Source organism: Quercus robur, chromosome 5, assembly GCF_932294415.1.
Source record: "Quercus robur chromosome 5, dhQueRobu3.1, whole genome shotgun sequence".
In the NCBI taxonomy this organism is placed as follows: Eukaryota; Viridiplantae; Streptophyta; class Magnoliopsida; order Fagales; family Fagaceae; genus Quercus; species Quercus robur.
Genome location: NC_065538.1, coordinates 61,260,066 through 61,279,265, shown reverse-complemented (window position 1 = coordinate 61,279,265; position 19,200 = coordinate 61,260,066). Strand labels below are relative to the sequence as shown.

The 19,200-nt window shown below is 34.4% G+C and overlaps 1 protein-coding gene across 2 annotated transcripts; it reads left to right on the top strand.

Moving 5' to 3' along the window:
• Positions 1 to 54: 54 nt before the first annotated feature.
• LOC126726553 (uncharacterized) lies at positions 55 to 3,465 on the top strand. 2 transcript variants are annotated; one of them, XM_050431819.1, is made up of 2 exons: positions 55 to 198; positions 2,976 to 3,465. In XM_050431819.1, exon 2 carries the CDS (start codon positions 2,992 to 2,994, stop codon positions 3,334 to 3,336), a length of 345 nt encoding a protein of 114 aa, XP_050287776.1. In that variant the 5' UTR covers positions 55 to 198; positions 2,976 to 2,991; the 3' UTR covers positions 3,337 to 3,465. The 2 variants fall into 2 exon arrangements, with proteins under 2 accessions (XP_050287776.1, XP_050287775.1); XM_050431818.1 differs by having other exon boundaries at positions 65 to 198; positions 2,970 to 3,465.
• The last annotated feature ends 15,735 nt before the right edge of the window (positions 3,466 to 19,200 follow it).

Genomic DNA, 19,200 nt, shown 5'->3' with positions numbered 1-19,200 from the left:
TTGTGAGATGCAGGGGATTAAGCTCCCTATTTCGTCACCTCCTGCACACGATTGTTACACGTGTGGAAACCAGGCATAGAAGGTTTTTTTTTTTTTTTTTTTTTTTAGTGGCTCCAACGTTTGACAAAAGTCCTTGAATTACCAAACTTTGCTGTCTCTCTCTCTCTCTCTCTCTGAAAAAACAAAAGCGAATTGAAGGTAAATCCACCTTACTGATATTATTGATTTTGATTTATTATTTTAATGAAATTCATACACAAGTTTTTTTTTTTTTTTTTTTTTGGGGGTCAGTTTTTTTCTTTGTTCTGTGTATTTTGTTCTAATTTTATTAATTGGTCAACAAAAACATAGTGGAATAGATCCGGGGCTCGTTTGAGAGCACCCCATTTGGTTAAAAGTGATGAATATGCAAGTGTTTGAGTGCTTTTTGTTACCACTGTAAAGATGAGACTGAAAAAAACAGTATAGGCTATGTATGTAATCTTAGTGGGGATTTTGCATATTGAAGTACGAGGATTTTCCTAATGCACTCTAAGAATTATCTTATTTAGTCTTTTTATTTTGTGTTTGAACTGGGTATGTATTGGTTTAACTGCTTGTGCATAGATAGAACTGTGATCCCCGGCAAGGGAGAGATAGGAGAGGACCTGGCAATTGGAGTAGAATAGGGTCGGCGTTGTTTAGGGCGGTTCTAGTGGATTTTTTTGTGAATTTCCATAAATTTTTGGTTGAGAAGAAGATATCTTTTATTTTTCTTTTTTAATTATTCGATATTTACAACAATGGGGGAGGGGGGATTTGATCCATGGGTTTTCTAATAAAGGAGAGCAGGTTGTGCCACTGAGCTGCAAAGCTCTTAGTGATGAGAAAGTATCTGTTGTGTGCTATACTAGTCATGTTTTATGGAGTAGGATATTGTGGCTTATTAACTTTCTATAAAAATGTGATTTTTGAATTGAGAAGGCTGTGAGTGAAATGAATTCTCCGATGGATTTGTCAACTTCTTGAAGCAGTGATGCAAAGACAAGTCTGTTTGCTTAAAATTTCCATATTCCTCTCTTCTTTACTCTTCCCACTACATTAAATTTTGTTTTAATTGATAAGTTACACACACACATTAGGTAGGTCTTGAACTCATGAACTTGTGGAGTTCAAGCATGTTGCAATCTAGTTAATACACATTAAAACTTGGGTTCAATAATTTGAAAATTTTAAGCAAAGATATATGATAAGTCAAACCTCTTTGTTTTATGTGATGTCTATGGAAGGAAAGAAGTAGAAGAATTTTTCAGGACATAAGATTGTCCACTCCTATTGGAAACTTACTGATAATTCTCTTTGCTTTTTAATTCTTATGGCTAAAATTGTGTTGTTAATATGCTTCTCTCTTAGCCGTTTTGGATTGTTATTGCTGGTCCTTATTCTTTTTTGAATTGTATATCTTGCAAGTATTGGCCTAAGACCCAGTCTATTATTCTGGAAATTAATGTAATGTACTTGATGATAAATACCTGATCTAGTCAGCTGTAGTAAGTGTTTTGAATTTGCCAAGAATTAATAGCATAATGCTGCTTGATTAACCCTCTTATGTTACCTGTTCGGTTTAATATACACTATAATTTAAGCACTCCAGTACCAATTGCCAGAATATGTCCATTCTACTTGGGCTGGTTGTGACATCATTGATCCCTTATACTTGGTATAGATTGTGTGAGGTAAGAAAGTTCTTGCCTTGATACCAAAAGACTGGCATTATGTGCTGTTTGCTGCTGTCTATACTACCAAAACAATCTATTTACTCTGGTTTCCTCTTCTACTTTTTTTTATGAATTTAATTCAAATTCGTTCTTGCATTTTTCTGTTCTGAGGGGTAATACAAATCAATGTCAAATTTTTTATGCGTTTCTCTCTCAGATACCAAGGGTAAATACAGGTCAAGATAAACATCTAGGATTTGATGATTTTGAGTTCTGTATGAAATAGCTACTTTTGAAGAAATTTATTTTCTTGTTCCTATTCTTCATAGTTATTAAAACAAAGTATCTTTCTATGGAGGAGTTAGGTATGCTTTCATAAGAAAGATTAAATGAAAAAATTTAGGACCGAAATCTAGAGTTTAAATGATACAAAAGTCCCAGAATGAAGAAAAGGAGATAATTTCTTGATGATGTTGACCACTCGTAAAGAGGTCTAAGAAATAGAGACAACAATTTGATCACTAAAAGCCCCCTGCCACTAGAGCGTCTTGTTCTTGCCAAAAGGGAACAACATGCCAAATCTTGCTCTATGATGCTGCCAAAGCATTTCCTACATGCCAACAACTGTACTACCTATGTTAATGAGTTAGTCATTCTTACTTGATTTAATTTATGCTACTTGGGGTTCAATGGCTTTTTGCATACATGATGGCAGACTGGCAGTCCTCTAAATAATTGGAATCTCTCAATGAAATCCCTTTTTCCTTGTCTCCTGAAAGTGGTTGATAAAATGAAGACAAAATATATCTTGTTCAATTGAAAATCAAATCTTTCTTTTTTTAATAGAATACTACATCAGCCCAGTCGATTCTCATGCAGCCTCTGGGTGGGCTTTATTTCTATAGGCCAACAGTTATTCAGCTTCTATTAGCCACTATATCTCTTATGAAGTTTTTATTGATTGGCACTTATTTTTAAATTGACACTTAAGTTTTACTTCTCATGCTGTAAGGATAGTTTATGAGAAGCAAAATATAAAAATCTGTTTCTTAAATATTAGAAAGAGGGGACCTTTCTTTCTTCAATAATCCTAGTAAATTATAGTACTTGTCGGTTGAGTATTCTGTAAACTGCCATGAAAGTAGTTTCCAGGGCTGGACATTACCAATAGTGATTTTGTGGAACAAGCTTAATCTTGTTTTTATTTAGTTAATTAACTTGGCTTATCAGCAAGCAACAGAGTTACAATTTCTTTTTCTGTTTATTTGTCAGAAATAGTTATAGATTCAAGTGCATGGTTATGGAACTAGAGGCAGAGAAATCCTTGATTCAGGCAGAGAGTTCTGATGGGCCAAACTCTAACAGTTCAGATTTTGTAGCTCATGTAAGGAAACTACTGTTTCGCCGAATGTTGGTGGGAATTAGAGATGGAAGATTTTTCTTGGGCACCTTCCACTGCATGGACAAGCAAGGAAACATCATTCTCCAAGATGCTGTGGAGTACCGTAGCACCCGACGCTCCTCTACTTCTCCAATGGAACAGCGGTGCCTTGGTCTTATTCTCATTCCTTCCTCCTGTCGTTCGTCTTGTCATGTGGGTTGTTCTATTGAAGAGCAATTGTCTCTGCTAAAATTATAGAAATCAAAAACATTATGAATTTCAGAACTTTTCTGCTTGAATCAATCTGATAAAAAATGTGACATTCTTCTTGTTTATGATTATTGGAGATTTGATTTAAGTTAATAGGAAATATTATTTACGATGAAATTTTTGCTTGAAGTGATGTGATGAATTAGACAGTATGACTTATTATCTTCCAGGTGTTCTCTGTCTGCACCCACACAAGTGTTTGTTTCGTTGTTTATTTTGCTTTTCCATAGGTGGTTGGTGATATGAGTATTTAGAATATTTTGTACTACGGTTTAATTATGAACTTTATACTTGAAGCAAAGTTGCTTCTACAATTGAGGTTTTGAATTAGACCTTTTACACAGTTTGTGTTAAGAGCTATTGTTTGTTTTGATTTTTGTCTCCTATTTGGAACTATTTTGATGTTTAAAGAAAATAGATCATTTTAATTGAAAAGGCTTGATATACTGATAACCCAAGAAAAACAAGAAATTGATATAAGCTTTTGGTTTTGTTATTTGCATGTTAGTTTCCTTCCTGACACTTACATGCTCATTTTTATGTATGAAAACCCACTTGATGAAATAAGTTTAATCGTCAGTTTTAACTTTTAAGTACCTTTTTCCGAGATATTTAAATAGGTATTGTACAAATCCGATAGGTTTGATTGAAATCTAAAATAAGATGATAATTCTGGATCTTCCAAACTATCATAGAATGTTTGAAGGTGATAGATTAGGCACTTAACATGGTCAGCTCATGGATGTAAACCCAAGAACAAATTATGGCAGATGGATTCATTGAGAACTCAATGATGAGTACTACTGTGACGTTTAATTATTTCAGTATCTTAGATTGGAGGACATAGAAATTCTATAAGCCTTTTGTGAAGCCTTGTTTTGATATTTAATTGCGAAATAATAAGTAATCACATGCTTAAATTAACGGGAAGATGCTGTGGAGTACCGTAGCACCTGACGCTCCTCTACTTCTCCAATGGACGGTCGTGCCTTGGTCTTATTCTCATTCCTTCCTCCTGTTGTTCGTCTTGTCATGTGGGTTGTTCTATTGAAGTGCAAATGTCTCTGCTAAAATTGTAGAAATCAAAAACATTCTGAATTTCAGAACTTTTCTGCTTGAATCAATCTGATAAAAAATGTGACATTCTTCATGTTTATGATTATTGGAGATTTGATTTAAGTTTACCATGAAATTTTTGCTTGAAGTGATGTGATGAATCAGACAGTATGACTTATTCTCTTCCAGGTGTTCTCTGTCTGCCTCCACACAAGTGTTTGTGTTGTTGTTTATTTTGCTTTTCCATAGGTGATTGGTGATATGAGTGTTTAGAATATTTTGTGCTATGGTTTAATTATTAACTTTATACTTGAATGGTAGTAGAATTAAACTTTGACATCGCTTGTGGTGTGGGGGTTGTACTCTTCTGGAGGCATTTCCAGAACTTTACAGCTTTAGTTGTAACAAGGATTCCTATCTTGCGGATGTCATGTCTTTTCCTAATCAGCGACTACTTTGGGATCTTTGATTCTATAGAGAGCCCTAAGATTGGGAGATGGAACAATTTGATATTTTTTGGAATTTTATACACTCTATGACCTTTACTGGTGAGGGGCAAGACAAACTTTGCTAGAAGTCGACAAAGAATAAGGGCTTTAAGGTTAGTGAGTTTTATTTATCCCTCTTCTCAACCCCTGACAACCTCTTTCCATGGAAACTTGTGTGGCGCTCAAACATCCCTCCTAGAGTTGCTTTCTTTTCTTGGACTACTGCCTTAGGCAAGATTTTGACCCTTGATAGATTGTGGAATAAGGGTGTACCCGTCATGGATTGGTGTTATATGTGTAAAAGAAGTGGGGAGTCAGTAAACCATCTTCTTCTTCATTGTCCCATTGCTTTTGAGTTATGGTCTATGGTTTGGAGCCTTTTTGGTGTGATCTAGGTAATGCCTCAAAGTGTTGCAGATTTATTTGCATCCTGGCATGGTCCATTTGGTAGACAGCACAATATAGACCTATGGTGAGCTATCTCACATTGTGTATTATGGTGTCTTTGGCAAGAAAGGAACAATAGATGCTTTGAGGGGACGGAACGGTTGATTCTTGAGATTAAATCTCTCCTCCTCCACTCTTTATTTGCTTGGTGTTCTATTTTCACTTCTTTTTCTTGCTCTAATTTTTTTGTTATGCTTGATCATTGTAATTTCCGATCTTGATGTAATCCTTTCCATGTACACTCCTGGTGTACTTGGGGCTTTTGATTTATGAAATATCGTTTTTTATCAAAAAAAATAAAAAATAAAAAATAACTTTATACTTGAAGCAAAGTTGCTTCTACAATTGAGGTTTTTAATTAGTCCTTTTACACAGTTTGTGTTGAAATTTGATTTATGTTCGCCATTAAGAGCTATTGTTGGTTTTCATTTTTGCCTCCTATTTGGAACCATTTTGATGTTTAAAGAAAATAGATCATTTTAATTGAAAAGCCTTGATATACTGATAAGTCAAGAAAACAAGAAATTGGTATAAGCTTTTGGTTTTGTTATTTGCATATTAGTTTCCTTCCTGACACTTCCATGCTCATTTTTATGTATGAAAACCGGCTTGATGAAATAAGTTTAATCGTCAATTTTAACTTTTAAGTACCTTTTTCTGAGATATTTAAGTGGGTATTGTACAAAACCGATATGTTTGATTGAAATCTAAAATAAGATAATAATTCTGGATCTTCCATACTATCATAGAATGTTTGAAGGTGATAGATTAGGCACTTAACATGGTCAGCTCATGAATGTAAAGCTAAGAACAAATTATGGCAGATGGATTGATTGAGAACTCAATGATGAGTACTACATGAACAAAGTTTCTCTCCAAACTAGTTTGGAGAGAAACTCTTCAAACTTCTCATATATTTCTTTTTTGGGTGTGAATTTTGAAAATCTAATCGTTAAATTTTATGTTTCTTATGTTCTTAACATGCATATCAAATTTCGTTCAAATCGGATATTATTTACTATTTGATCAATTAACTTATTTTTTATATACAACTTTAGATTACAAAAACTTGAAATTATAACATTTATTTGATGACATAGCAATTGATCTTTGATTTTTCTTGAAATTTTGTAAGCATTAAGGATGTAATAAGAACATGTAATCTAACGGTTAGATTTTCAAAATTCACACTCAATATAAATAAATATGATGAGTTTGTAAGGTTTCTCTCCAAACTAGTTTGGAGAGAAACTTTGTTTAGTACTTCAGTGACGTTTGATTATTTTAGTATCTTAGATTTGAGGGCATAGATATTCTATAAGCCTTTTGTGAATTGTGAAACCTTGTTTTGATATTTAATTGCAAAGTAATAAGTAATCACACGCTTCATATTTGCATTTAAGTGTTATAAAGTTGGTCTCATACGTAACTGGTAGCTTGTGTCATTCTGGAATGTAATTATGATTTTGTATTTATGTTTCTTTCACTACTAAGCAGGACAAGCACTTCATTTTTTTTTTTTTTTTTTATGGAAAATATTTTCTAACAAATTACTCGTTTCTTGGAAAGCTTTTTTTTTTTTCCTTCAAAAAACTGACTTTTCCTATTTAATTCATTAATTGAGAGATGTTGAATTTTGAATCACGAATGTCTCCATTTAAAACACTAGACTAGTTGAGGTATAAAGCGCTTGGGAGGAGATAAAATGGCAAATGATTAGAAGACATAAAATTTGAATTTCTTGAGGATATAAGATTCAAGGTTCAAATCCTAGCAGTAGAATTTCCTTTCAGTTTTCTCATTGGGCCTGTGCAATGCTTACTGAGCTCTAGTCATTGGGCCCATTCTTCTTAGAAAACCCAATGTGAATGATATAGTTAACTCGATCCTATTACATACATGTGCACCAAAGTTTGTTCTTTTTTTGGATGAGAAATACATGAACTATTCATTCATCTGAAAATGAGCTACACCAGAGATAGCAAAACAACAACTAGGAGAACAAAACAACAGACAACAACACACCACCATCCTCAATGATTACATGCTGATCTCTCCAAGTGGTTCAGTACATCAGTTTGCTATGAGGCACGAATCTTCTTCTGAGGATTTTCAACACTCTCATCCAAATAGTCATGCATGGCTATTCTTTTTGAACTCGAGAGCCCAGCAATATTTTGTGCTTGCATATTAAAATTTTGGGGTTTCTTTCCTTGGGCTCTAGCAACCCTTTTTAAATTCCCTCTCTTTGGGCATAAAGGGGTATTGGTGGGCTCATTTTTTGGAGAGGGTTTGCTTGTGGGTTTCAGGCTGGGTGATTTTTGGGCCTCAGAGGAATGCATTTGAAAGCCCATATCCGAAGCATTGACTTCTACTTCCTTCCCCGTCATTGAGGACTTTTGGGAATCACGTTAGTGCACGTCTGAAGAGGGCGTTGGGCTCAAGGGGCGTACCTAAACATCATTACTCTGGTTCTCCACTGATAGCACGACTTACTTGTTGCCTTGCCCCTGGTTTGTGTTGTTGGAGCTTGTGTGATTTGACAAAGCAATTAAGTGCCTCGCTTGCTCCATACCTAGACTCGCCTGACTAACAGTCATTGGATTGTGCTGAGCACCAATGTCTTCTTCCATTCTTTCCTTTGACCCATTGCTGCTAGTAGCTTTTTGTTTCTCAAAAACCCCCTTAAAACTACTGTTTGCTTTGATCCAATCCCCATATTGCCTGTGACATTCGGACTTACCTTGATACCCAGAACAATGTTTCTCATCATGACCCGAAACACCACAAATGGAGATTTCTTCTTCCTCTTCTTTAGTGAGTTGAAGATGCTGAATCCCATCAGTGATTGCATGATCCATTTCGATGAGGGGTTTTAACCAAACCTTGTAGGCTACTTAAGACCTAGAAAAAACCCGTATTGGAAAAGGGAGAGAGGACTTGTGCTAAGGCAAGAGAAAAAGGCTCCTACCGAGGGAGAGAGAAAAAGGCTACTACATGATTTGGTTTGGTTCTAAACTCCTAAATTTCCCACATGATAAAACCTGCACCAAAGTCTGTTCTAGCACGATGGCAATTCTATATATTGATGTGTTAATTAAATGTAGTTTCATTCTCAAAAAAAAAAAAAAAAAAAAAAAAAAATTCAATTAAAAAAAATATATAAAAATAATGGGCAAATTATAGTAAACCCACTTGTGGTTAGATCCATTTACACTCTGCCTACTTGTGTTTTAAAACTTGACACTTTGCCCATATGAGATTACCTCTGTTTTTCTCCTATTACCCACATCGGTTAAAAACATGAACAAATATGTATTTTTACTACTTTTTATGTTTCTCTCCTCCTAAAAACATTAAAAAAATAATACTAAAAACAAGAGAGGAACAAGATCAAAAATTGTTATGGGTCTTTCTCAATTCATTGAGATTTTGAACACAAAGAAGTACACCCCAGAAAAATCAAACCCAAATAAATCTCCACAAATCTTATATTTATCCCACTCTCTCTCTCTCTCTCTCTCTCTCTCTCTCTCTCTCTCTCTCTCTCTCTCTCTCTCTCTCTCTCTCTCTCTCTCTCCTGTGACAAACCCATAAGCGAAAACAAAATGAATACAAAGCATGGATCTTGGCTGGGTTTTTGAATTTTATTGCAATAGATTGCAAAGGATTGGCAAAAATGATTTGGGTCAAATTATTGTAATGATATCTTTTTTGTAATAGATAATTATTTTATATTTTTTTATTACAATAAATTTTAAAATAATTGTGTGGGGCCCAATGATCCGTGGGCCAGACCCATTTACTTGTTGGGGTCCAGAGGCCCAAGCCGAGGAAGGTGATGGCCCAGGTTTGGCAATACAAATACGAAGTAGCCTTGGGACACAGCCGAGGACGATTCACTCCTCGGCATAACCAAGGTCTCACGAGAAGAAAGGACAAAAATGGTATAGAAACAACTTTGGAAAAAATCTAAAATATCGGTGCCAATAAAAAGGGGTATGCTGGAAAGTGTAATGACCAGGGAAAGCTGCCTTTACTGCCATTCAATATTCTGCACCTGACAGAGCCATACTCTCCAACTTTTACAACCACCCCCAACCACTCTGAGTATGGGCTGATGGGACAAGTATCAGTCTTGGAATGTCGATCCTACACGTGGACGAAGGATAAAAAATACAGGCTAGTATAAAAGGAAAAGCAAGCAATTCATAGAAGAGGCTGGGAAAAATGGCCAAAAACCAGAGCCTCCGAGCCCGCCTCCTGGAGAAAGACTCCTAGGGCGAAAATGACTTAACCATGTATGAACATCACGAAAGACTCACCGCCTGGCGACCAAGGCCTAGCCTTTCAAACCCATGCTCTACAAATGATATTGTTTCGGTCATTTTACGAGCGAGCCCAACACTGTTGTGGTTCGTTACGAATCGTGTCCTTACAATTGGCGCCGTCTGTAGGAAAGACTTGTGTGTTGGCATAGGCGGTAGGTCGAGAGAGTTCCTTTGTCATTTCTAACAACTGGTTATAGAGTTTTAGTGTAAAGTTCCGCTAGGGGCTATGCTTCTTGACTAGGGGCTACGCTTGGTAGCGTCAATCGCATGGATAGTTCTAGGGGCTTGGCCGAGGAGCTAACTCCCCTAAAGCCAAGGTCCCACGCAAAAAAGAAAAACTGAGTTTTGGACAGAACCAAGGTATTGTATGGTCCTCGGACTCAAACCTATGGGGAAACCAACTACTTGGATGAGAAAACTGAGTTTTGGACAGAACCAAGGTATTGTATGGTCCTCGGACTCAAACTTATGGGGAAACCAACTACTTGGATGAGAAAACTGAGTTTTGAACAGAACCAAGGTATTGTATGGTCCTCGGACTCAAACCTATGGGGAAACCAACTACTTGAATGAGAAAACTGAGTTTTGGACAGAACCAAGGTATTGTATGGTCCTCGGACTCAAACCTATGGGGAAACCAACTACTTAGATGAGAAAACTGAGTTTTGGACAGAACCAAGGTATTGTATGGTCCTCGGACTCAAACCTATGGGGAAACCAACTACTTGGATGAGAAAACTGAGTTTTGGACAGAACCAAGGTATTGTATGGTCCTCGGACTCAAACCTATGGGGAAACCAACTACATAGATGAGAAAACTGAGTTTTGGACAGAACCAAGGTATTGTATGGTCCTCAGACTCAAACCTATGGGGAAACCAACTACTTGGATGAGAAAACTGAGTTTTGGACAGAACCAAGGTATTGTATGGTCCTCGGACTCAAACCTATGGGGAAACCAACTACATAGATGAGAAAACTGAGTTTTGGACAGAACCAAGGTATTGTATGGTCCTCGGACTCAAACCTATGGGGAAACCAACTACTTGGATGAGAAAACTGAGTTTTGGATAGAACCAAGGTATTGTATGGTCCTCGGACTCAAACCTATGGGGAAACCAACTACTTGGATGAGAAAACTGAGTTTTGGACAGAACTAAGGTATGGCATGGTCCTCGGACTCAAACCTAAAAACCTATGGGGAAACCAACTACTTAGATGAGAAAACTGAGTTTTGGACAGAACCAAGGTATGGCATGGTCCTCGGACTCAAACCTATGGGGAAAACCGAGTTTTGGAAGAAAAACTGAGTTTCATAAGGTCGGCTGCTTGATAAAAGTTCTAAGTTACTCAGTCCTCAGCTCAAATACCATAAAAGTTTAAAGCTATTAAAAGTGTTAAGAAGATGGTGAAACGCCTTACTATTCGGCAACCTGGAGGGGCTGTTCATTTTGCGAGTTGTATGTCTTCGGATGGTTACTTCCTACACCATACCGAGCATTCAGTTGTCATCTCGGCTATTTTTGGGGTAAGTGTTGTTTTTGTAGGTTGGCATTGTTGTGCCAAACAACTCTATTAAAATCATGACAATATCTTATCCTTAGCGAGAATTTTGATCCTAAGTGTCATTGGTTCGAGTATGTATTATTGTGCCGAACAGCACTCGTAAGTTCATAATAGTGCCTTTTTCTTTGATAAGGGATTTCGGCCCTAAGTATTGTGCTCTAAGGTCGGCGGTATTGTGCCAGGCCGCCTTAATAGGCTCATCATAATGTTCCTTTCTTTTTCTTCTTAATAAGGGTTTCAACCCTAAGCGTCACTTCTTCAATTCAGTAGTATTAAGTCGAATAATGCCTATAAGCACAGAGTAAGATCTTTTTATTAACTAGGATTTCGGTCTTAGACATCGGTCAGAGTGTAAAAATAAAAAGAATTCACAAGATAGTATGTCTATTCACGGCATAACCATTTCGGAAATAAAGAGATTGAATGTATGAAATAAAACAGTAACAACTTTTATTAAAATAAAGAGGTATTACAACGTACAAAGAATGGCTTAAACAAGCCTATACAGAAGGTGGATTACAAAGATAATAAAAGAAAAACAACAACAATATAACCGGTCCGATGTCTTTTTAAAACTCGTCTTCGAAGTCTTTCCAAACTCTGCCTAGATAGCGCCCATATTGAGAGGAGGACCTTCTTCAGAAGAAGATGGAGGAGATGAATAAAAAGAAGGAGGAGAAGAAGAGGGAGGAGATGAAAAGAAAGAAAGAGGAGAAAAAGATGGAGAAGGAAAAGCACCAGAATAGATCTGGTGGTGGAAAGAAGAAGAAAGAGAGGCAAAAGGAGACACCAGTGAACGAAGAGAGGAAGAAGCAGGGGCACTTAGTCCCTGCCTCAGTCCTGACTCCTAACACGCTGGTGCCATGTTAGCTATGCTCATGAGAGAACGGCTGGTACTGATAATGGGTGACCCCAGCTCAGTCACGCCGAATGTTTGACGTGACGAGCCCCTACTTCGGATTTTGGCTAAGAGGAGGGTAAAAAGGATCTTGAGTCTCCGCCATCCTTACCCTGACCGAGCCATTTTAAGCTTTGAAAGAATGTGAAGTTTCTGGGAGGGGTATGGTTCTTTCATTATTTACTCCTATCTCGAGTGTATCACGAGCTAGGATACCACAAGTGAATAAAGTAAAACTCTGGAGGAAGCTAAAGGTTTCAGACTTCAGAGGGATTAAAAGGGTTCATGTATAAGAGAAAATAATCTCTCGCTTTTTCTTTTTATATGAGGGGCGAAGTGGAAGGAATTTAATATGTTCAGATCTCCAAAGAAATCTGCAAACAAGAATATGCCCGCTCCACTTCCCCACACCATCAATAACCATTAAATTTGAATGGTCTCGTAAAGGGAAACTATTAAAGGTACGTTTTGGATAACCAAACGGCATGAGCGCGCCGTGAATGAATTCAGAGGAATGCCTCGTAGACCGGTACATTTCTTGGGCAGATGAAGAGGCGTCAACATTAATAAAGGGCTGAGTTGAATGGGCTATAATAAAGGCTTGGTATTACCAAAACCCTCCTCTCCAACCAAGAAGTTGGACAGCAGGGTTTTGAGGGGCTATTGTGGGGCCCAATGATCCGTGGGCCAGACCCATTTACTTGTTAGGGTCCAGAGGCCTAAGCCGAGGAAGGTGATGGCCCAGGTTCGGCAATACAAATACGAAGTAGCCTTGGGACACAGCCGAGGACGATTCACTCCTCGGCATAACCGAGGTCTCACGAGAAGAAAGGGCAAAAATGGTATAGAAACAACTTTGGAAAAAATCTAAAATATCGGTGCCAATAAAAAGGGGTATGCTGGAAAGTGTAATGACCAGGGAAAGATGCCCTTACTGCCATTCAATATTCTGCACCTGACAGAGCCATACTCTCTAGTTTTTACAACCACTCCCAACCACTCTGAGTATGGGCTGATGGGACAAGTATTAGTCTTGGAATGTTGATCCTACACGTGGACGAAGGATAAAAAATACAGGCTAGTATAAAAGGAAAAGTAAGCAATTCATAGAAGAGGCTGGGAAAAATGGCCAAAAACCAGAGCCTCCCAACCCGCCTCCTGGAGAAAGACTCCTAGGGCGAAAATGACTTAACCATGTATGAATACCACGAAAGACTCACCGCCTGGCGACCAAGGCCTAGCCTTTCAAACCCATGCTCTACAAATGATATTGTTTGGGCCATTTTACGAGCGTGCCCAACACTGTTGTGGTTCGTTACGAATCGTGTCCTTACAAATTGGTATAAGATCATTATAATAATATATTCATTGCAACTTCATGTTTGTTATTGTAATAGATTGTAAAATAATTGTTATTTAGTTATTGCAATGTTATATTTGTTGCAATAAGCTGTCTTTTTGAAATTTCTATTGTAATATATCGCAAAATAATTGGTATCAAGTTATTATAATGGTTTCTTCAATATAAGTTATTGAAATTTTTTTTTGATTTCTTCAATTTAAGTTATTGTAAAAAAATTTCTAAATTCAATTTAGTATTAAAAAGCCTCTATGCAATTAATTATTATTAATGTAATAATTTACTACTTTTAAGTTACTATTGCAACGACTCTTAATTTTAGATGTGATATTATGTCTAATACCACTATACTAATTTTTTTGTATTAACACTTGATGTAATAGACTTATTTTAGGAAAATAATGTTAAGCAAAATGTTTTACACCAAAAGAAATGAAATATAAATTTGAATATGGGTTTAATATTTGTTATTTTGATTCTAGGAGATGTTGTTAACATGAAGGAATCACTTACACTTTCTGATGTTTACCAAGAAATGCAATTTACAAAGACAACCAATTATTGTTCATTTTATGACAATAAAATTAATAGTTTGGTTGCATACCTTTACTTTGCTGCTGCTATGTCAATCCTCCTTACATTGATATACTCTAAGCTATATGGTAGAAAGCTATTGGTTGTTATTGGCTTTGGTGTTGGTGGGATCCATACTCTCAATAGTAAAGAACCTTCCTACCCTATTCATTGGTTGAATCATTTGTAGTTTTGAAGTCGGATGCATTCTACAGGTATTACTTCTTATTTTAGAATTTTAAAAATTAATGTATGTGATGTTTGTATATGATTATAAGAAAATGATTTTTTCATGAATGTTGACAATGTGATGTATGTAAACTATTACATTCTATTGTATGTTCTTCCTGTCTATATTTCAGAATTTGCTCCAGCTGTGTATGCAGACTCCTTAGCTACTTAATATGTCTACGGTTTTAATTTGGGGAGATTCGTTTTGTTATCAACCATAAATTATTTAGTGGCAGAGAGTAGAGACCAAGTCAGGGTAAATGTGGTCTTTTGGTCTTTCAGGAGCCTTAGCTCTTGCATCCTTGATGCTATTTGCTACTACTCCTGAAAGTCCACATTATTTTATTAAGATGAAAGGCATTGAAAGAGCTGAAAATGCTTTTAAAAGGACTAGAGGTAGACTAACAAAGAACTAACAAAAATAATTTGGGTCAAATTATTGCAATGGTATCTTTATTGTAATAAATAATTGTTTTATATTTTTTATTACAATAGATTGTAAAATAATTGGTATTAGATCATTATAATAATATATTCATTGCAGCTTCATATTTGTCATTGCAATAAATTGTAATATGATTGATATTAAGTTATTGCAATGTTATATTTGTTGCAATAAGCTGTTTCTTTGAAATTCCTATTGTAATATATCGCAAAATAATTGGTATCAAGTTATTACAACGGTTTCTTCAATATAAGTTATTGTAAAAAAATTTTGATTTCTTCAATTTAAGTTAATGCAAAAAATTTTCTAAATTCAATTTAGTATCAAAGCCTCTATTGCAACTGAAAATTATAAATTATTGCAACTAATTACTATTAATGTAATAATTTACTACTTTTAAGTTACTATTGCAACGACTTTTAATTTTTAAATGTGATATTATGTCTAATACCACTATACTAATTTTTTTGTATTAATACTTGATGTAATAGACTTATTTTAGTGTAATGAAATATAGGAAAATAATGTTAGCCAAAATGTTTTACACCAAAAGAAATGAAATATACATTTGAATATGGGCTTAATATTTGTTATTTTGATTTTAGGAGGTTTTGCTAACACGAAGGAATCACTCACACTTTCTGGTGTTTACCGAGAAATGCAATTTACAAAGACAACCAATTATTGTTCATTTTATGACAATAAAATTAATAGTTTGGTTGCATGCCTCTACTTTGCTATTGCTATGTCAATCCTCCCCGCATTTGTATGTTCTAAGCTATATGGTAGAAGGCTATTGGTTGTTATTGGTTTCGGACTTGTGTTGGTGGGATCCATACTCTTAACAGTAAAGAACCTTCCTACCCTGTTCATTGGTCAAATCATTTGTGGTTTTGGAGTAGGATGTATTCTATGAGTATTACTTCTTATTTTAGAATTTTAAAAATTAACGTACGTGATGTTTGTGTATGATTATAAGAGAATGATTTTTTCATGAATGTTGACAATGTGATGTATGTAAACTATTATGTTCTTGTAGGTTCTTCTTGTCTATATTTTAGAATTTATTCTAGCTGAGTATGCAGACTCCTTAGATACTAAACATGTCTATGGTTTTTAATTTGGGGGCATTCATTGTGTCATCAACCATAAATTATTTAGTGGCAGAGACCAAGTCAAGATGGAGGTGGTCTTTTGGTCTTTCAGGAGCCTTAGCTCTTGCATCCTTGATGCTATTTGCTATTGCTCCTAAAAGTCCACATTATTTTATTGAGATGAAAGACATTGAAAGAGCTAAAAATGCTTTTAAAAGGACTAGAGGTAGACTAACAAAGAATTGACAAAAATAATTTAGGTCAAATTATTGCAATGGTATCTTTATTATAATAGATAATTGTTTCATTTTTTTTTTATCACAATAGATTGTAATATAATTGGTATTAGATCATTATAATAATATATTCATTGCAACTTCATGTTTGTCATTCAATAGATTGTAAAATAATTGATATTTAGTTATTGCAATGTTATATTTGTTGCAATAAGCTGTCTCTTTGAAATTTCTATTGTAATGTATTGCAAAATAATTGGTATTAAGTTATTAAAATGGTTTCTTCAATATAAGTTATTGCAAAAAATTTTTGATTTCTTCAATTTAAGTTATTGCAAAAAAATTTCTAAATTCAATTTAGTATTAAAGTCTCTATTGCAACTGAAAATTATAAATTATTGCAACTAACTATTATTAATGTAATAATTTACTACTTTTAAGTTACTATTGCAACTAATTATAATGATTTTTTCATGAATGTTGACAATGTGATGCATGTAATTCTATTGTAGATTCTTCCTGTCTATATTTTAGAATCTGCTCCAGGCTCCAACTAAGTATGCAAACTCCTTAGCTACTAAATATGTCTATGGTTTTAATTGGGGGGTATTCATTGTGTCATCAACCATAAACTATTTATTGCATGTGTACAAGAGATGTTCATGCAAATGATGGGAATTTTTACCATAAACTTCTTCGCCCCAGTATTTTTAACTTCTGCTGGTGTTTCTGCCTCTACTTCTTATATTTCATCCATGGCAGTTGAGTATACAAATTTCATTATGTTAATTTTGGGAGTTATGTTAGTTGGTCGATACAAAAGACGGGTAGTGCTGCGATTTTCTGCATATGTGATGGCCTTCACATTATTTATGATATTTGGTCTACTGCGATTGCATGACTATAGTGTGGTGTACTTCGAAGTGGATGTTGCTATTGCCATTTCTGTTTACATGTTTTTCTATGTGGGTGGATATGTAGTGATCCATGGACCACTAGGATGGCTTAGTATTCCTTTACCTTGGAGAGCTAAATATATGGGATTTGTTTTGACATTGACAATTTCCATGTTACTCTTGAGCTTAATGGCCTACATATCAGCGCCCGTTGGATGCACCTACAAGGAATATATTGTTCTCCTTTTTGCCATGTATGCTCTAGCTCACATTTACAAATTAAAAGTCGTTGCTATAGTAACTTAAAAATGGTAAATTATTACATTAATAATAATTAGTTGCAATAATTTACAATTTTCAGTTGCAATAGAGGTTTTAATACTAAATTGAATTTAGAATTTTTTTTTTTGGCAATAACTATTACAATAGAAATTTCAAAGAGATAGCTTATTACAATAAATATATCATTGCAATAACTAAATATCAATTATTTTACAATCTATTGCAATGACAAACATGAAGCTGTAATGAATATATTATTGCAATGATCTAATACTTATTTTACAATTTATTGTAATGAAAAATATGAAACAATTATCTATTACAATAAAGATATCGTTGCAATAATTTGACCCAAATTATTTGGGTCAATTCTTTACAATTTATTGCAATAAAATTCGTGAAATAATAACCTAAAGGCTACCTTATGATATATACCAACATGGCTAAGAACATTTACAATAGCTTGTGCAAACTTTTTTTTTTTTTTTTTGTTTGTTTAGAATAAGAATATATATATATATATATATATATATATATATATATATATACCTAACTATTTTTCAAAAAACTTGCATCAAATTATAATTCTAAACTCTATTTCATTAAAATATCATTTTTTTCTTTAATTTTTTTAATCTTTTTTTTTTCTTGCACTACAACCATCATCCACACTTTTTCTTTATCCTTGGGAAATACATAAAAGAATAAAAAATTAAAATGCAAAATTACAATTCTTTTGTATATTTGCACAACTACTATGACAAAAAAGTCATTTTGAGTTATTTGTGACCAACATCCAACATTGCTCTAGCAAGAAAGAGTTGATTGTAATTCGGTATCTATTTTGTGGGTAAAGAAAAAAAGTGACTGTCAATTTTGATAACTTTGAATATTTTCAATAAAAATTGTATTAATTTTTTAAAAAAATTATCTTTAGAAAAATGTGTTAAGTCCGGGCAAACCCATATATAAAACTTAATTCCCAATTATTTTGTTGTCAAGGTTTTTTTTTTATTTTTTTTATTTTTTAAAGTAATATTCAGCAAAAAAAAAAAAAAATGGCACAAGGTTTTGGTTTTAGGCCACGTAGGCAGCTGACTTTATCTTAAAAAAAAAAAAAAAAGGAAAGAAACAGTTATCAGTTGGAAAGGGAAAAATGGGCAATTGCCCATAATTTTAAAATTATGTAGTAAAATACCTTTGTTTTGAAACTATTTAAAAAAATGTCCCTGTTAAAATCGAGTTTAAAAAACATTGACATTTTGCTAAATAGTTTCAAAATATGGATATTTTGCTACATAGTTTGTAAATTAGGGACAAATGCCTATTTTCTCCCCGTTGGAAATGGCACAAGGTTTTTAAGTACCTTTTTTTGAGATATTTAAATAGATATTGTACAAATCCGATATGTTTAATTGAAATCTAAAATAAGATGATAATTCTAGATCTTCCAAACTATCATAGAATGTTTGAAGGAGGTAGATTAGGCACTTTACATGGTCAGCTCATGGATGTAAAGACAAGAACAAATTATGGCAGATGGATTCATTGAGAACTCAGTGATGAGTATTACAGTGACGTTTGATTATTTCAGTATCTTAGATCTGGGGACAGAGAAATTCGACAAGCCTTTTGTGAAGCCTTGTTTTGATATTTAATTGCGAAATAATAAGTAATCACATGCTTCATAGTTGCATTTTAGTGTTATTAAATTTGGTCTCGTATGTAATTGGTAGCTTGTGTCATTCTGGAATGTAATTATGATTTTATATTTATGTTTCTTTCACTACAAGTAGGACTAGCATTTCATTTTTTTTTTTTTGAAAATATTCTCTAATTAATGACTCATTTTTTGGGAAAACTTTTTTTTCCTAGAAAACTGACTTTTCTTTTTTAACTCATTAATTAAAAGAGGGAGGATTTGAATTTTGAATTATGGATGTCTCCATT

Bases quoted from the DNA above. Each gene is read 5' to 3' on its own strand.
- LOC126726553 (XM_050431819.1), top strand. From the start codon at position 2,992: ATGGTTATGGAACTAGAGGCAGAGAAATCCTTGATTCAGGCAGAGAGT.